At 32.4% G+C, this 20,595-nt stretch overlaps 1 protein-coding gene across 2 annotated transcripts; it reads left to right on the forward strand.

The window, feature by feature from the left end:
• Nucleotides 1–1,288: 1,288 nt before the first annotated feature.
• LOC132730362 (uncharacterized) lies at nt 1,289–7,939 on the forward strand. 2 transcript variants are annotated; one of them, XR_009625754.1, is made up of 5 exons: nt 1,289–1,449; nt 2,467–2,705; nt 3,464–3,672; nt 4,389–4,548; nt 5,039–7,939. XR_009625754.1 is itself a non-coding variant. In XM_060716271.1 (4 exons), the coding sequence occupies exons 1-3, from the start codon at nt 2,441–2,443 to the stop codon at nt 4,527–4,529; spliced, it is 615 nt and encodes a 204-aa protein (XP_060572254.1). In that variant the 5' UTR covers nt 2,042–2,440; the 3' UTR covers nt 4,530–4,548; nt 5,039–7,939. The 2 variants fall into 2 exon arrangements, 1 of the variants encoding a protein (XP_060572254.1); XM_060716271.1 differs by lacking the exon at nt 1,289–1,449 and having other exon boundaries at nt 2,042–2,705.
• The last annotated feature ends 12,656 nt before the right edge of the window (nt 7,940–20,595 follow it).

Here is a 20,595-nt window from a genome sequence, read left to right on the forward strand (position 1 = left end):
TTCATGACCATTTTTTTAAACACCAATGCAGTCCAAGTAAATTTAGCACAAAAAATAATACATTAGCCCTTGGAGTTTTTCTGCAGCTTTTAATTTCTGTAATCACTATAGAATATTCCAAATAGTAACTGGTGTGTATTCTTGTGCATAGTGCCTCATGAAACCTTCCACCCAGAAATGAAATCCTGCAAAAATATATCAAAAACAACCTTTAAAGTACTCAGAAATGAAACTTCATGTACATAATTACTAAAGATATACTTAAAATATAACCAGTATCAATTAAGATGACTTGAAATAGGCCATTTCAAAATTTAAAAGAACTACTTTCTAGACTACAACGGGCTGGGTCTAATTCCGTACCGGGGTGACACCATAACGGCGAGCAGCATTCAAGTAATTATGCCGGCAATACGGCGTATAGACATGGCCGCTTATCTTAATGGTTGTCGCCCTTTCTAAGAAACGGACAGTTGTCAGTGTAAACAAATAGAATCTGTCATTCAGTTTAAAATCCCCCGATTAACTTACAAATATGGAAAGCACAAAATGAATATAAGAAAACGTTGTTTTATTGACGTTTATATTGTTAAATTTCTGTATGTTTCTTTGAGAGAATAATGTTTTATGCCTGATTTTTTTTAAACTTGCGTGCTTAAAAAAACCGATTCTGAAATTGAATCTGATGTCACTGATCTTTTTCTTACCGCCAATCTGTAACCATTCTAGGAATTTCTGAGGCGCCTGTTTTGTCTTGGGTACAGTAATGTTATGTTTTTCTTAAGTTATTATTATCTCCAAAGTTAACCCAGCAAACATGCATATATGGGACCCATATGGGCTATATCTAGGCAAGCCCATATGGGTATGCCCATATTGGACCTATATGGGACCAATATGGGCAAGTCCATTTAGGTACGCCCATATTGGACCCATATGGGTCCCATATTACAGCACTATAAGGAAAAACGATTTTTCGTTTATTTATTTATTTAGAACTTGTTTACTTTGAGCTATAGTGTGACCACCTTGGCATAAATTGCTATTATCTTTTATAAAAATCGTGGCATTAACATATATACAAGCCATGAGGGACCCATATGGGTCCCATTCGGGCAACCCAATAAATATTAGCATGCCTGAGCAGGTGCGAGAAATTAATTTGTTTAGTTTTTATATTGGTTTTAATTCTTATAATCTAAATATAAAAATGTGCTTTTAGACTATTAATTCAGAAATAATTTATAAAAATCAGCATTTGATGAAAAATTTATTTCGAGCATGCGCAGACGTGATTTCCGCTGCCGCTTAAAATCAAATTGTGTATTGAAACGTTAAATTGTAAAATTGAACACGAAAACAATATTTCATTTCAATTCGGAACATTTAACGACGATTTCGTATAACGACCTTTCATATTATATCCTTACAGATTTATTGTGTGTGTAGGTAAGTGTAAACGTCATTTATTTTATTTGTTTTTGCCTTTGCCATGTAATTTCGCGATAGTTTTTGTCAGTTTAATTTGCGACATTTTCTAGAATTTACGCCCACTATTAGGCACTTTAGCAGACCTATGGATGTGTATAGTTGTTATTGTTGAATAACTTAACTGTGCCGGAGTCGACACTAACATTTTAATAATATTGTTTCTATCTAGACTAAATTTTAAGAGATCCTTTTTTAAAGGGACACCATCATTTGAAATCCAGTGACCCCTCCTAGCCTTAGAAGTCCCTTCCATTTTGTACCAATATTTCATTCATAAGCATTTTAAAATATTAAATGCAAATACTTATTATTACAAATTCAAGTATTTTTTCCTAGTCCAATATATTAGACGTTACAGGCTTGTTATAGTTTTTGTCGGTCAAGCCTGTTGCTTTGCCCAGAAGCAAAAATATCTCAAAGCGACGTCATATTTATAGGACTAATTTTTTCCAAGTACCAACCAAGCCCTATGTTGCACAGGCACGAGTATAGAAAAAATATGACCCGATAGATAATTAAACCTGTGTTCATCTTTAAAAATCAAAAACCGAAAAAAAATTGTAAATTATACCCCCCTTTAAAAACATACTTTAAGTTAAGAGAAGGCCAGAAACTCCAGATTCGAGCCTGCAAGCAAGGGATTCACTTCCCGGGCCGTTGTGAAAACAATTGTCCAGACAATTAAAAAAATCTTTTATCACTTTCACGTTTGTATTAAGCTTCCAAATGGGACCGACCCCAAGTCTTTAGCCCTTCCCGTTCATGAAATATCTATCGGGGAAACAAACGCATTCGTGCTAAAAATCCTTGGTAGACAAAATTGCGGCACAACAATTCGGTACGTAAACATAGACTAGTACATGTTTGCCAGCCGATTACGGGTCATAATCATATTGTCACTTGGCGCAATAACTCACTTAATGTATATGTATTTTATAATTACTTATTAATGTATTTTCATTTTATTGTAAATAGGCCATCAAAAAGGCTGTATGAATCGGATAGTGGCACTGATGAGAATGAGACAGACACAGAGAGTAGGCCACCACAAGTTATTGACCAAGCAACAACGCCCAAAGAGTCACAAAGCCTACTTTCATCTCCGCCTCGCTTATCTGCACAGGCATTGCGAGAGGCCAGCAGTGATGTGCAAAGTGCTTCTCCAATACAAGGTGCTTCTGATACACCCTTCCGTGGGCAGATTATTGGGCCCAGTAAGTATAAACTTCGGAGCTATAAATATATTTATTATTACAGTACATACTTATTAAATGTTATATTCTCAAAACAAGTCAATAAATGTTATAACAAGCTGGATTGAGTGACACAGCCAAAAATGGAAAGTTTCACCTTGTGACGCCCCTAGTTCAAAAAATATTCAAAAGAAATTGATGATTACTTGTGTTAGTCTTTATCATGATGTGAATTTGTGCGCATATTCTTGCCTGACCCCACTACTGTTATCCAAAGTTACGGTCCCTGGAAGAGTCAAGAATGTTTATTTTCACCAAATGACATGCGGTCATGCCTAGGCTCAAAAATATGTTAAGTTTCATTCATGATTTCTTATCATTTTCACATTTTGTGACCTTGCATACTCAACAATCCTTTTGAGATTTTAGCGTTAATTACTGTTAAAGCCAAGGAAAAATTTAAAATACTGGATTTTTTTCATTTGAGCCGGGTCATGACAAAACCAACATAATGGGTTTGCGACCAGCATGGATCCAGACCAGCTTGCGCATCTGCGCAGTCTGATCAGGATCCATGCTGTTCGCTATCAGTTTCTCTACTTGTTATAGGGTTTGTAAGCGAACAGCATGGATCCTGATCAGACTGCATGGATGCGCAGGCTGGTCTGGATCCATGCTGATCGCAAACGCATTATGTTGGTTTTGTCGTGACATGGCTCATTTGTAATTCACATAGCTCTAAAAGTATATGGCCTAGAATTATGAATCCTTTTTTTCAGCTGCTGTTACACAGATTCTCCGAGTCTTGGAGACAATGCGAGAGAAGAATCGTGAAATTAAGAGGATGGTGCAGCGAATGCTGTTAAGGTCAGCAGCAGATGACCAACCGCTGCAACTTCCGAAAGATATCTCATTCCCTATTCGTTATCCTGAGCAGATAGAAGCATTCGATGAGCTTCTGGGAGATCAGAAAATGCTCTCATCTGTGGTAAGCATAGTGTTAGTCATGTATGTTGCTCCATTAGTAACTGAAAAAAGTATACCCCATATCCACTGGCCTAAAAGCGAAATAACATAATGGTCTGTGGTGAGCACTTGATGATAATGTATAATCATTCTGCTATATTTATGTTGGAAAATATTGCACAGTGGACAAACACTTTGCTGCATTAATTTCAGAATTAAAAACTGGCATGTTTTAATTTTTTGATTCATATTGACACAGTTATGTTATTTATATATGCTATAATAGCCATGAGCACAAGACATGGGCAGTTGGCCTCGTTTTCAACATTAATTATTAATTAGGACAAGACAGTCAATTCATTAATCAAAATGCTGGCAGCTTTCAAAATACCAGGAAAATGACTAGTACCCACAAAATCCAGGAATTGAGCTGTTATTATATTATCAAAAATTATTCTGTTGATATTGAATAAACTCTTGTATAAAAAAAAACAATGATAATGTGCCCATAACACTCGGTGGAGGGGGCAAACATAAAGGCACAAGTCACTAAGGTGTTGTCCTAGGCTGTAAATATATGAGAAAAGATCTTTTAATTTGTCAATCCAAACAGTTTTCTTGGCAGATCATGTTTTTGAGGTCCAGTTGACAATTATTTGTCATTTGGTGACTTGCAGCCCATCACTTAGTAGTGTTAAAATAAACATTAAAAAAAGTTTATGTTCTGCTTTATTTAAGGTGCGGTTCCTCTCAATGTTTGGTATGGCAGATGTACGGGAAACTGTTGACCGCTTGATGAAAGAAACCATGTCAAATGAACTGGCAAGAATGTACAATATGAAGTGGCTGAAGGGGAAGAAAAAGTTTGTGGGCCTCTAGATACTGAATGTATTGTATAGTAAGTGATATTTTACAAATTTGCAAAGTGGTGTCTTCAAAATAGATATATTATCCAAGATCTTGTTATTGTGTCTTCGGGTATTGCTTTAATGAAGGAAAATGCTTGACTAGCTTTTATGGAAATTAATAAGAGAGAATATTTTACATGCTGTGTGGTTTTGATCCCATGCATTGTGTTGTGATGCATAATATAAACAGAAATCACCTTCCTGTAAAGCAAGTTATTTGCTTACCTTAACATTCTTTACTGATACACCGATAAGATGATCTCAGCTTACAACTGACTGCAGCGATATCACAGAAATATTGTTAAAAGCTATGTAAAACCAGGAAACAAACATCTATATTTGGTAAAACATACCAGAATTAGTTTATATTCCAATTTATACTGCTCAAAATGCTACAAGGTGGCTTATGACCTTTGAATGGTTTCAATACCTTCATTTCACTTCATTTCATTCTTAAGGATAAGAATGCTTGTTTTGTAGAATGTGTCCAAAGGAACTTGCCGACAAAGGCTGCAACGAGGAAGGATGTTGAAATAGAGGTTTCAAAGTGGCTGGCTGGGGCGCGGGACCGCGATGGGGGAAGGAAAGCAAGAAACAAAGTGTCAGAGACCTTACCTGAAGAAAATGAAGGAAGTGACTAGACATGTTTTTAATTTAAAAATGCAAATTTATAGAGGATATTTGTTTGTTTGTGTGTAAGATGAAATTTTATATCATCAAGAGAGCTTTAAAAACAGTATTCTCATGAGTGGCTATGCGCTCGTGAGAACACTGTTTTTTAAAGTTCCTTCAATGATATAAAATTACATCTTACACAACAAACAATAAAGTGTCTTTTTATTTTATGCTAATGAAATTTCCTCAATATTAACGTTAATATTAAATCTGTTTTCCCCACTGTTAACATCAATTTTAGTTGAATTTAAGTCCAATTTCTCATAAATACAGGAAGTCTTGGGCTGAAAAATAAGTTTGACAATCAACTTTGAATAGCCATGATATTATTTATTGAATTCAAAAAATTTGAATGATGATAAAATCTTTAAAAAGTACTCTCCTATCATAGAAAAGTTTGAAATTTTAATCATTTCACTGTGAAATTATCAAATATATTTTTCACGGATACATCAGTAATACACTCAAAAGCATAAAATAAATGACTTTTATTTTACATTTTCAAACCTTTACTTCATCTGCATATAAGTTATTCCACTGATTGAAAGTCAATATGTATCAAGGTATTTTTAAAATGTGATAAGGGTCAGAACTACATTAAGCGGCTCATTTGTTTATCTTGTTATACTTTTTGTTGCTAATTTAAATGTTTGAGGTCATCAGCATAGCATGTCTTTCTTGTAAATGCAAAATTCTTGTCTAGTCAAATTTTGCCTTCTAGTCAGTATATTCTGCTGCTATGTTATGTTTGTTGTTGACATTATATGCTGTTTTTCTGTTGTCTATATGCTGTTGTTTTTTTTTTCCATTAAACATTGTTACTGCACGGAGGAAGGAAGTCTAGTACTGGTGTAACTCTCCAGAAACGATGGTTAGGAAACTACCCGCCTATATGACGTAAAAGGCGTAAAATGAAACAAACAAACAAAAAACATTGTTACTATTTAAATCAAGACATTAAATGCTTGGGGAATGTTTTTGATACTGATCAATACAATTATAACATCTTGTCAAAACTTGACACTAACAGGGAACACATGTATTGATATGGTATTAACCTTTAAAATAAAGTTGAAATACTTTACAATGATGATTCTTGTAATCTTTATTGTTGTTATTGTTGAAACTTTGATAATATCGGAGAAATTACTGAAACCAACTATTTTTACTGACAATTTTTTTAATGAATTTCTTCACAACAAATTTGATCTTTGTGTAATATCACATTTTAATTATTATTGATTTTTACAAACTTGTACAAACTATTTTTTACTTTTCATCAGCTGCATATTTTGTTTACATGTCTATAAACAGTATTTCAATGTGCCAAGATTTTGTGTATTATATTTGTTACTTTTCATTAGCTGCATATTTTGTTTACACGTCTATTAACAATATTACAACCGTGCCAAGGTTTTGTGTATCATATTTGTTACTTTAGCTGCATATTTTGTTAACACGTCTATATAAACAGTATTACAACCGTGCCAACCTTTTTTGTATTACTTTTTGTTACTTTTCATTAGCTGCATATTTTGTTGACAATTACAACAGTGCCAACCTTTTGTGTATTATATTTGTTACTTTTCATTAGCTGCATATTTTGTCCACACGTCTATAAACAGTATTACAACCGTGCCAAGGTTTTGTTAATTATATTAATTTTTTTTCATCAGCTGCATAATATTTTGTTTACACATCTATGAACAGTATTACAACCGTGCCAAGGTTTTGTTAATTATATTAATTTTTTTTCATCAGCTGCATAATATTTTGTTTACACATCTATGAACAGTATTACAACCGTGCCAAGGTTTTGTTAATTATATTAATTTTTTTTCATCAGCTGCATAATATTTTGTTTACACATCTATGAACAGTATTACAACCGTGCCAAGGTTTTGTTAATTATATTAATTTTTTTTCATCAGCTGCATAATATTTTGTTTACACATCTATGAACAGTATTACAACTGTGCCAAGGTTTTGTTTTATTATATTTGTTACTTTTCACGAGCTGCATAACATTTTTTTCTTCAGCACTACCATACCAAAGTGTAATACATGGTTGTAATGAACAACTTTTTATATTAATTGATGTAGATCTATATCATTTGAAAATGAAAGTAATTGGTAGATAGAAATTTGTAATGAATTACAGTAAATGTATAATACTTTTTCTATGAATTATGTAGAAAGTTAAAAAGACATTTGGGGTCATACTGTTGATTCACTGAAATTTAAACATTATACACATATATTTCTTGGAGTTCCAAAGACCTTCTGTAAAGTTTTACCAGTGTCTAGCATAAGTTTCATTTTTCCTTATAGTGATCTGTAAGGTATCTAATGTTATAAAACTGCATTTTTAATTATTTTGTTCGTACATTATAAACAGTTTTCCATTACATGTTGCTTATTTAGTGTACCAAAGTAATATTTACTACATAGGACTTTTTGAATAATAATTAATATTTCTGTATTTTTGAATTAAAAACTATGTAGTCAAAATGAAATTCTGTGGATTTACAAATATGTACAGTTTACTCGGATTTTTATATTGTACACTTTTCTAAGTTTATTTACATAAGTAAAGGTTTCTTTGTTGACATCAGGCGTCCACAGAATGTATTGAGAATCTGTATATATATGATATACACTTACCATAAGTGAGATTACTAAATAAAGTTACATTGTTAAAGCATATACATTGTGTATTGTTTTCTTGCATGATCATAAAGGCTTTGTGCCATAATCTGTCTGTTCCAGGAAACAGAATGAGTTAAAACATCACTTGAATATTTAACGCAAGTACAAGAATCCTGCTCTGTAGCAAGCGGTTGCTATCTAAACGTTCAGCAAACTTATAATTGAAGTAATTGAAAATAGATCTACCCCGGAATTCAAAATCTACCTATAATGGAAGTATCTGGGCTGCCCATTTGAAACCCATATTTAGTACAAGGGCTGCCCATATGGGGCCCATGTGGGGCCCATATTGTGTACATGGGCTGCCCAGATGGGGCCCATGTGAATCCCATATTGAGTATAAGGGCTGCCCATTTGGAACCCGGTTGCACTTCCTATATGGGGCCCATATGGGCAGCCCAAATGGGACCCATATAGGTGCCCATATGGGCCCCACATGGGTCCCATATAGAATGCTATCTGGGAAACTTTGTTAAATCAATTTATTAAAATTTGAAATTTCGTTCGGTTCTCAAGTTGTTGGCCCCGGAAAAATTAAAACGCATACGTAAAACATGTAGAGTTGGATAAATACCGTTCAAGCACAAGGATTTAATGTTTGTGTTTTATATATGTAATAGTTATAGTATATGAAACGAGTTAGTTACGAGGGTATAACACTGGCTGGGGCGACATCAAGGGGTGTTTCTGCTAAAAAATGACGAGTCCGTTAGGCCGAGACAATTGTTTTTGCATAGACATCCCGAGATGCCGCCCCAGCCAGTGCTATACCCCCGTAACTAACGAGTTTCATATACTTTAACTGTTTTATCGCAATGTCATAATGTTTTTTTTGTAATAGAAATAAATAAATAAATCGTTAGCTACATTACAGTTATTTATCATAAGGCAGTTTTTCAAGTTGTTTTCGCTGCCAAAAAAAATATACAAAAGACATCCAATATAAGAGGCGGATTGTATACTGTTACCAAGATTGATTTAAGATTAAAGGGCTTTTTTCATTTCATTAATTATCTTTGTTTATATTTTTCATTGTATTTATATATTTATTTTATTTTATTTTATTGATTTCATTTTTTATTATCTTATGGGTTTTTTTTGCTACTGGGAATAGTCGTTACCACTGCCCCATTGGAGCCTCTATGAAAAAACTGTATTGATATATACAAGGTGCGAAAAAAACTAGACCGATATATAACAGTCGAGTTTTTTTCCTATATGAATCAATGAAAAAAACTGTACTGTTATATATCAATACAGTTTTGAAATGCTCATTGAAGTGTACTGAGTATAATGGGTTGGAAAGAACAAAGGAAAAGCTCACAGCCATGCGATAATATATAAATAATGAATCTGTTTTAAAATTTTATGCTATAATAGCATCAACGCACGTTTATTTCGTGTTATAAAGTCTGCAGAGTCCCTCGGAACTGTTGGAGCCCTCGCCCTACCGGGCTAGGGCACCAACCGTTCCTCGGGACTCTGCAGACGTTATAACACGGAAAAACGTGCGTTAACCCTATATTCCTTCATTGGGAATGAACGGGTTCGTATCTCCAGGTAGTGACTCCTCTTTCTTTTACCACATGTCTTCAACTAACCAAGCATTGTAACCTTCTAAGTGACAATATGCTCATTTGAATGTAAATCATATAGGTGAGTGCACAGGTAAAAGTCAAAATAACTGTCCATTTACCTTAATTATGTTCAAATTTACATTTTATTATGCAGAATTTATCAATATGCCAGGTGTCTCACGGACATTTCAATATGTATCATAAACGATATTTTTTTAAAGCGTGGTGCAGTGTTGTTGTTGTTGTTGCTTTTTTTTTAATTTAGGGAGTATACACATTTTATCCTAAACATTTTTGATTATCAATTTATGGTCAATCACCAATTTGACTGAAGTTCAGACCTACTTATTCCTTTAATGTAGATTTGATGACGACCGTATATGTTTCACCTTCTTTATAATTCGGATTCCCAAAGAAAGCTTGTTTTAGCCAAGCAATCAAATCGGCTTTACATAGGCATAGTATAAAAATACCGTTATCCATGGAAGTAAGACATATTGTTGATTTTTGTTAGAAAAAAGTGTTTAAAGTAATTCATAGCAAATTAACTTAGAGTCAATTTTTAATGGGCCAGATCGTTTTGCCAGTTTACCTGTCGCCTATATTTACAACGCCATGTTTGTTCTAGAAATCTTCAAAATAACCTATTCCAGTATTGGTTTTCCCAGTGTTTAAGTTAGTTACCACATCGCTTTCAAAATTATGAAATCTCGCCGATTATTGGCTGTGTGAAATGTCACCAGAAATAATTTCGTATTTGGTCACGGTCAGATCTTAAAGCGGAGCGTTGTTTGGAGAAGATAGATAATCAGATTGTGTCAATACCCATCATAATCTAATTATCTATCTTCCTTTAATGTCAAACGCCTCGCGAGGACGTAGACATAATCGTCAATATATTAATAATACAACTTGACAGAAGCACAAATAAGAATATTAATGTAACTTTTATAATGAAGGTTGTTCTGTCTTCTATGAAATGTTGAACTTTACACCTGTCTTCTCCATCAAAAAGATGAACAAAATAGCAATCATTTTCTTTCTTCAAGCTTGGACAAACTTATTTTTGTACGTTTACAATATCTTGATCATAAACTCCCAACATCGTCACCAAGGTTGGGTTTATTGTGAGAAAGAGGTCTAATACTTTCGATATCTATATTTACAGTCAAACCTTAAATCAATTACTGATCAATGTTGTCATCCCCAGGTCTGCATATACATCAGTTGTTTTTGTTGGGATTGACATAGCACCAACACGAAAGTCATAGTCCATAGTCCAGCTTTACTGGTAGAGGAGTAGGTGGCCCTCTGTGAATTATTTCAGGCACAAGCGGGTATCTGAGTAGAACCGCCAACATTCCATAAGTCAGCGGGATAGCTTCCTCACGTGATAGAAATAAAAGTACTTTGACGATTCAAACATGCAGCAGTGAGGGCAAGTGGTTTGAAATTAACCACCTAAACCACCCGGCTGCAGAAATCCCTATTTGAAACATCTGTACAAAGGAAGTAAAAAGAAACAAATAATACACATCCATTATGTACCATGCTTTATTATGACTTTAATGTATGCAGACACATTCAATGACAGATTTTATGCATACAATATTTGCACATTCTTAGTGCAATTATGACACAACCTAGAGAATTAAATATTTTATGACATATCCTGCAAACTTTACTTTTTTATGACACCTGCAAACCTGCAAACTTTACTATTTTATGACATAACCTGCAGACTTTACTATTTTATGTCATAACCTGCAAACTATACTATTTTATGACATAACCTGCATACTTTACTATTTTATGACATAATCTGCAGACTTTACTTTTTTATGACATAACCTGCATACATTACTATTTTATGACATAACCTGCACACTTTACTATTTTATGACATAACCTGCAAACTTAACTGTTTTATGACATAACCTGCAACTTTTACTATTTTATGACATAACCTGCATACTTTACTGTTTTATGACATAACCTGCAAACTTTACCATTTTATGACATAACCTGCAGACTTTACTATTTTATGTCATAACCTGCAAACTATACTATTTTATGACATAACCTGTATACTTTACTATTGTATGACATAACTTGCATACTTTACTTTTTTATGACATAACCTGAAAACTTTACTTTTTTATGACATAACTTGCAAACTATAATATTTTATGACATAACCTGCAAACTTAACTGTTTTATGACATAACCTGCAACTTTTACTATTTTATGACATGACCTGCATACTTTACTGTTTTATGACATAACCTGCAAATTTTACTATTTTATGACATAACCCGCAAACGTTACTATTTTATGACATAACCTGCAAACTTTACTATTTTATGACATAACCTGCAAACTTTACTATTTTATGACATAACCAGCAAACGTTACTATTTTATGTCATATCCTGCAAACTTTACTATTTTATGTCATAACCTGCAAACTATACTATTTATTGACATAACCTGTATACTTTACTATTTTATGACATAACTTGCATACTTTACTATTTCATGACTTAACCTGCAACTTTTTCTATTTTATGACATAACCTGCAAACTTTTCTATTTTATGACATCACCTGCAAACTTTACTATTTTATGACATAACCTTCAAACTTTATTATTTTATGACAAAACCTTCAAACTTTACTATTTTATGACATATCCTGCAAACTTTACTATTTTATGTCATAACCTGCAAACTATACTATTTATTGACATAACCTGTATACTTTACTATTTTATGACATAACCTGCAAACTTTACTTTTTTATGACATAACCTGCACACTTTACTATTTTATGACATAACCTGCATACTTTACTATTTTATGTCATAACCTGCAAACTTTACTATTTTATGACATAACCAGCATACTTTACTATTTTATGTCATAACCAGCAAACTTTACTTTTTTATGACATAACCTGCAAACTATACTATTTTATGACATAACATGTATACTTTACTATTTTATGACTTAACCTGCATACTTTACTATTTTATGACATAACCTGCATACTTTTCTATTTTATGACATAACCTGCATACTTTACTGTTTAATGACAGAACCTGCAAACTATACTATTTTATGACATAACATGCAAACTTTACTATTTTATGACATAACCTGCAAACTTTACTATTTTATGACATAACTTGCATACTTTACTATTTTATGACATAACCTGTAGACTTTACTATTTTATGACATAACTTGCATACTTTACTATTTTATGACATAACCTGCAACTTTTACTATTTTATGACATAACTTGCATACTTTACTATTTTTTGACTTAACCTGCATACTTTATTATTTTATGTCATAACCTGCAAACTTTACTATTTTATGTCATAACCTGCAAACTTTACTATTTTATGACATAACCAGCAAACTTTACTATTTTATGACATAACCAGCAGACTTTACTATTTTATGTCATAACCTGCAAACATTTACTATTTTATGTCATAACCTGCATACTTTTACTATTTTATGACTTAACCTACATACTTTACTATTTTATGTCATAACCTGCAAACTTTACTATTTTATGACATAACCTGCAAACTTCACTATTTTATGTCATAACCTGCAAACTTTACTTTTTTATGACAAAACCTGCATACTTTACTATTTTATGACATAACCTGCATACTTTACTGTTTAATGACAGAACCTGCAAACTATACTGTTTTATGACATAACCTGCACACTTTACTATTTTATGACATAACCTGCAGACTTTACTATTTTATGACTTAACCTGCATACTTTACTATTTTATGACGTAACCTGCATACTTTACTATTTTATGTCATAACCTGCAAACTTTACTATTTTATGACATAACCTGCAAACTTTACTATTTTATGTCATAACCAGCAGACTTTACTATTATATGACATAACTTGCATACTTTACTATTTTATGACTTAACCTGCAAACTTTACCATTTTATGACATAACCTGCAAACTTTACTATTTTATGTCATAACCTGCAACTTTTACTATTTTATGACATAACCAGCAAACTATACTATTTTATGACATAACCTGCATACTTTACTATTTTATGACATAACCTGCAGACTTTACTATTTTATGACATAACCTGCAGACTTTACTATTTTATGTCATAACCTGCAAACTTTACTATTTTATGACATAACCAGCAAACTATACTATTTTATGACATAACCTGCATATTTTACTATTTTATGACATAACCTGCAGACTTTACTATTTATTTGACATAACCTGCAAACTTTACTATTTTATGACATAACCTGCAAACTTTACTATTTTATGACATAACCTGCATACTTTACTATTTTATGACATAACCAGCAAACTTTACTATTTTATGACTTAACCTGCATACTTTACTATTTTATGACATAACCTGCAAACTTTACTATTTTATGACATAACCAGCAAACTTTACTATTTTATGACATAACCTGCAGACTTTACCATTTTATGACATAACATGCATACTTTACTATTTTATGACATAACCAGCGAACTTTACTATTTTATGACATAACCAGCAAACTTTACTATTTTATGACATAACCTGCAGACTTTACCATTTTATGACATAACCTGCATACTTTACTATTTTATGACATAACCTGCAGACTTGACTATTTATATGACATAACCTTCAAACTTTACTATTTTATGACATAACCAGCAAACTTTACTATTTTATGACATAACCTGCATACTTTACTATTTTATGACATAACCTGCAAACTTTACTATTTTATGTCATAACCAGCAGACTTTACCATTTTATGACATAACCTGCATACTTAACTGTTTTATGACATAACCTGCAACTTTTACTATTTTATGACATAACCTGCATACTTTACTGTTTTATGACTTAACCTGCAAACTATACTATTTTATGACATAACCTGCAGACTTTACTATTTTATGACATAACCAGCAAACTTTACTATTTTATGACTTAACCTGCATACTTTACTATTTTATGACATAACCTGCAAACTTTACTATTTTATGTCATAACCTGCAAACTATACTATTTATTGACATAACCTGTATACTTTACTATATATGACATAACTTGCATACTTTACTATTTTATGACATAACCTGCAAACTTTACTATTTTATGACATAACCTGCAAACTTTACTATTTTATGACATAACCTGCAAACTTTACTATTTTATGACATAACCTGCAAACTTTACTATTTTATGACATAACTTGCATACTTTACTATTTTATGACATAACCTGCAAACTTTACTATTTTATGACATAACCTGCAAACTTTACTATTTTATGACATTACCTGTATACTTTACTATATATTTCATAACTTGCATACTTTACTATTTTATGACATAACCTGCAAACTTTACTATTTTATGACATAACCTGCAAACTTTACTATTTTATGACATAACCTGCAAACTTTACTATTTTATGACATAACCTGCAAACTTTACTATTTTATGACATAACTTGCATACTTTACTATTTTATGACATAACCTGCAACTTTTACTATTTTATGACATAACCTGCAGACTTTACTATTTTATGACATAACCTGTATACTTTACTATTTTATGACATAACTTGCATACTTTACTATTTTATGACATAACCTGCAAACTTTACTATTTAATGACATACCTACAGACTTAGTTTTTAATGGCATAACCTGCAGGCTTCAAATACTTCATGACATGGCCTGTGTAATTTACAAATTTTTATAGAAACTTAGCATACAACACTGAAGATATCACATGTAGTTTGTAACCACTGGTATAATTTGTATAACGTCATATGTGATGTCATATAATATGGGTAAATGCTTACACACTTGAAATACTGTATATTTATTTAAATGTACAGTATATTTGCATTTGATCAGACTTGTCGATATGTTATACGGAAAGTTTTTCCTTGTTGCAGTTCTGTTGATAATGATGGTGTTTCTATCTTACACGTTATATGTATTTACACACGTTGCCAGGCAACTTACCGCGTACATGGTTCAGCTGGGTTATGATTGTCGCCTGTGTTTGATTTTGGCGGGGATGTGCACGTGAAAAGTATGATACATGTATATGTACTATAGGTGTGTAAAATAATCATTCGAGGATTTGCTTTTCGGCTGTTCAGACGAGTTTTATCTTAACTTTTCATTTAAATTCAAGAATGAACTCGGACAGTTTATATGACATAAAATCGTATTTTGATGCTAAGTTTGCAGCTTTTAAGAAAGAGATATGCAAAGGAAGTGTTGCCAAAACTCAAAAATCCACTGTTTTGAAAAACAAAGGGAATCAGATACAGTTGGATCATAACTGTGAGCTGTTGGATTGCATTGTTCAAATTAGCGGACAGATTGAGTCAGGGGAACACAGTGAGGTGCTCGAGTTGTGTGAGATTGCTAAGAAAAAGATTGAACGTCGCAATAAACTGATAAAACTGGCAGACAAGTCACCTAGTGGTTGGTTTACTGTACACGAATATGAGCAAGACGATTTAGCCAGCGATGATGAGGATTTAAAGAGAATTAAAAAGGCTGAGAAAGCAGCTGCGTCCATTATCAAACAGCGCAATGAAGCAAAGAAAGCGAACAGAAGGTTCATAAATGGTAAGTTTAGTTTAGTCAGTTGAGTCTGCAAAACAATTAAACACGTGAAAGAGTGTAAAGCTATGGGTGTTCTGATTGTACTAAGGTGGCTGTCCGCTGATTACTGGCCTATATTATTTGAAGATAACAGTTTTACAGGGAAAAACTATGTTAAGGATGTCTTAGACTTTTGCAACAGAAAAATAAATGTTCATGGTAAAAACAAAAGAACTCTTTTTGGTTCTAGAAAGTTAAAGGGATTTGTTTTGGCAGTCAAACTTGATTCCAGATCATTAAAATAATTATCACGTTAAATTTGTAATCAAGTATTACCGGAAGGACTATTAAGTTTCATGGGTAGAAGGTCGGAAGGACCAAAGTCTGGCCGGAAGGGCCTAAGTCTGGCCGGAAGGGCCTAAGTCTGGCCGGAAGGGCCTAAGTATGGCCGGAAGGGCCCAAGTATGACCGGAAGGGTCAGGACATATGCTTATGTGCAAAAAAACAAAACAAAAAAAAACAACCTATTTTTGCAGAAATTATTGGAGATATGTTTTAATTACATGACAAAGATAATTGTTCTTTATATCATTTAAGATCAGTTTCAATTATAATCATAGGGTTTTCAGGATTTTGAGGATCGGAGAACTGTTAAATTTAAGATGTACTGATGTTATTACATTCAATGATGATAATTGAGCCGCATCACGACAAAACCAACATAATGGGTTTGCGACCAGCATGGACTCAGACCAGCCTGCGCATCCGCATACTTAATACATGTATTGTACATACGGTCTAGTAAAACTGATCAGTTAAGTCGTGGTTCTTCAGTTGTTATTTCAAAATCAACTGTTGTTACATGTCCATATACAACATTACAACTTTATTTTTCAAATGCTGATTTATCAAACGATAGTGAAGAGCATGTTTTTCGGTCTTTACCTTCATGTTAGAAAACTAACTCTTTTAGATTGAAGAAATGAGGTTGCTTATCTTATACTCGAGTTAGGGAACTGTTACGTGAGATGCTTGTCGAAGTAGGCATAAACGCTAATGATTATGGGACTCGCAGTTTAAAACGCTGTTAATAATGTATGTGATAGACTTATTAAAAAGCACGGGGGATGAAAAAAAAAATAGTGAGCATGCGAAGGACGGTTATGTGTCTGAGGATATTAATTCGATTCTCAGCGTTTCTAAAAATCTAGGATTGTAATTCAGTTTCGTTTCAGTTAATAGCGTTATTTGTCCCGTACTTTAAAATTCGACGCTGGAACAATCGCTCTTAGCCAATTGAATATAAATTGTTTATTTGTTTTGTTGTAGTGTAGTATATGTAAGTTGAAGGGCTTAAGCTTGTAAATGATTTATCCTCGGTTGAAAGAATTGAATTAGAGCATAAGTCTCATTATTACATTAACTTAGATTTTAGTTTGATAGTGTAAAAGCTATATAAGCTTATTGAAACACTCTCGAATCCATTCCTGGAACCAACCAGTACTAAGCAGTGTGTGAAAAGTTTTTTGCCCAGGGAAACATCTAATTTAATGGATTGCTCCTGACGGGGTTTGAACCCACACGGCCAGCAATCTTTGTATGACTAGTCCGACCTGTTAACCACTCGGCCACATTGCATTCTTACACGAGTACAGTGCATATATTCTAAATAGATTTATTTATCTTATGACAGCTGAGTCTTTGCTTTATAAGGCAAGAGGGCCATGATGGATCTGAAATGGCTCACCTGAATATAGAAACTATCCACGACAAAGAACAATTAATATTGTTAACTATAAACAAAAATATATATATATAATCTAAATCTTAAACTGATACAACAAAATTCATATTTGGATCTGAAATAGTGCATGTGTAAAAACTTTACTGGTTGCCAAAAGATATCTGTACATAAAACGAAAATCAACGACCCCCTAGGTCGAGGACAATTTTTACCCCAGGGCTTTTATTTGAACAAAGATGGTAAACACTTACAAGAAGATGTTTCATACTTAATATTTAAGCTCTAGAGTCTAGCAATTTGTATTTTTTAAAAGAATATCTTTTAAGTTTTTAAAACTTACATATAAGGAAAAATAATCACCCCCAGGGTGGAGCCAATTTAGACCCTCAGGGCTTTTATTCAAATAAACTTGGTAGACACCCATTTGAAAATTGCTCATGCTTAATATATAAGCTTTAGGACCTTGGGTGTTTTTTAAGAAGAATTTTTAAAGGTTTTACTATATACATATTAGGAAATCAATAATCCCTCGGGGCGTGCCAATTTTGACCCCGGGAATTTTATTTGAACAGACTTGATAGACACTCACTAGATGATGTGTCATGCTTAATATCTAAGCTCTAGCTCTTTGGACGACTCTTTAAAATAATATTTTTAAAGTTTTTTCTTTCAGTTGCCATGGCAACCAGAGTTCTGCTTGGAATTGGAGTCTCTGAACAATTTTTAAAGGTAACAACCAAAGGAAGATTCCTGTGAAATTTGGATGAAATTGGCTTAGCGGTTTATGAGGAGATGTTGTTTAAAGTAAAAGTTTATGGTGATCACAAAAGCTTACCTTGCCTTTGTGACAGGTGAGCTAAAAATAGTTGGAAGTAAATTTTCAACAAGTTTTATACCCTCAACTAGTTCTGTAAAAGAGGGGACAACAAACAAATAATAAACCAATCAATTGTGTACAATTTTTTATTATGAAAGTCACACATACATGCTAACCTATCAAACAAATATATTTAATTTCTTAAAGTATTTCAATAGTACCAAGATCAGCAGAATAACAATGCTTCATAAACCTTCTAAGACCAAATCAAATTTTATATATTACATTTTATTAACATCTCTTTATACTGATATACATGTCATCATTGTTTGATAAATTAAAAAAGATGGATCTATTGTATCCATTCTGATAAAATTTAATTTAATCTGTTTAACCTTAAACAATATAAAGTGTTAAATACATGTAATAAAACAGTATATTAGTCAACCAATGATAGAAATCTAAAGTAATTTATTAACTTCCAATTCTTTATTAACAAACTTATTTAAAAAAACAAACAAATTTCCATACAAAGTGAATACACTTCTATCAATTCTGATGATTTCAACTTTTAACCTATGTATTAGACAAAATGTTAGTCAACCAATTTCTGAATCTTAAGTAGTTTATTAACTTCTTATCCTTCCTCTAAAACCGACTTATTTAAGATAAACAAGTAAAGTTCCAAATAAAGTGAAAACAACTGTGCAAGTTTCAAAATTAATAAATGCTGTCAAACAAGTTTTTATTCATTATAGCAGAATAACGTCTACTAGATACTGTTCAATGTACATTTCAAGTTTTAAACATTCATGTTAAATATACATGTACAATTGACATAACATATTGTAACATTAACTTATCCTTACGTCATATAATTTTTGTAAGAATTAATATGACCAATATAGATTTGTTTATCATGTACATGTAAAGGTTTACAAATGTGCTTGATAGATGTAATCTATATTCTAAGTAACAAACATACATGTTTGATGCATGTGTTCATAAGACAAACATGTAACATATGTAAGCATAAAATTCACATAAACATTCAATTAGTCATAACATGATTTTCATGTTATCATAATTATGTTTTCTTACATACTAAATAGATGTATTTACCCTATATATACATTTAAAGGCACATTACGACTCAGAAATGAATAGATTTTTCATTTTTGCAAAAAGGGCATTTTATAAAATTGTAATTTTGTAGATTTACAACATGTCATACAACGTATTCTTATCACGGCATAAAAAACAACAAGCAAATTCCTTGAATTTGTCATCACCCGCCATGTACTGGTTATTACTAACACAACAAATAAAGACCTAAGGCTTTATTTATATATTAATCATGCCGTAAACAGTAATATTCTTTTTACATAATAAATATTCAGGGCAATAACAGAGCATTAATTAATTCAGTGTTAAATAGTAACATCTGGTGACGGCAATGAGATGTAAATTGCCTTTTTGTATCTATGGTTCCCATAAAATTTTGTTGAAATCAATACAGCAGTTGCAAAGAAATAGCAATATTGCTCTATATGTATACTGCATAACAAATCAAGGGTCATAACTCTGTAACGAAGGATCTAGTCTGAACAAGGCAACAAATTACGCACATCTCATCTTGGTATAAATGGTTCACATAAAGTTTATTTGAATTTCAGCAAGTAGTTGTAGAGAAGTAGCATGGAAACGGTTACTGCCCTATATGTATACTGCATAACTAATCAAGGGCCATAACTCTGACTTAACTGTCTGACAAGAACAAGGCAACAGTATGCTTATCTCCTCTTGGTATTGAAGGGTCCCATAAAGTTTCGTTGAATTCCAGCCAGTACTTGCTCATAT

Source organism: Ruditapes philippinarum, unplaced genomic scaffold, assembly GCF_026571515.1.
Source record: "Ruditapes philippinarum isolate M1 unplaced genomic scaffold, ASM2657151v2 ctg7310_1_1_1_1, whole genome shotgun sequence".
Lineage (NCBI taxonomy): Eukaryota > Metazoa > Mollusca > Bivalvia > Venerida > Veneridae > Ruditapes > Ruditapes philippinarum.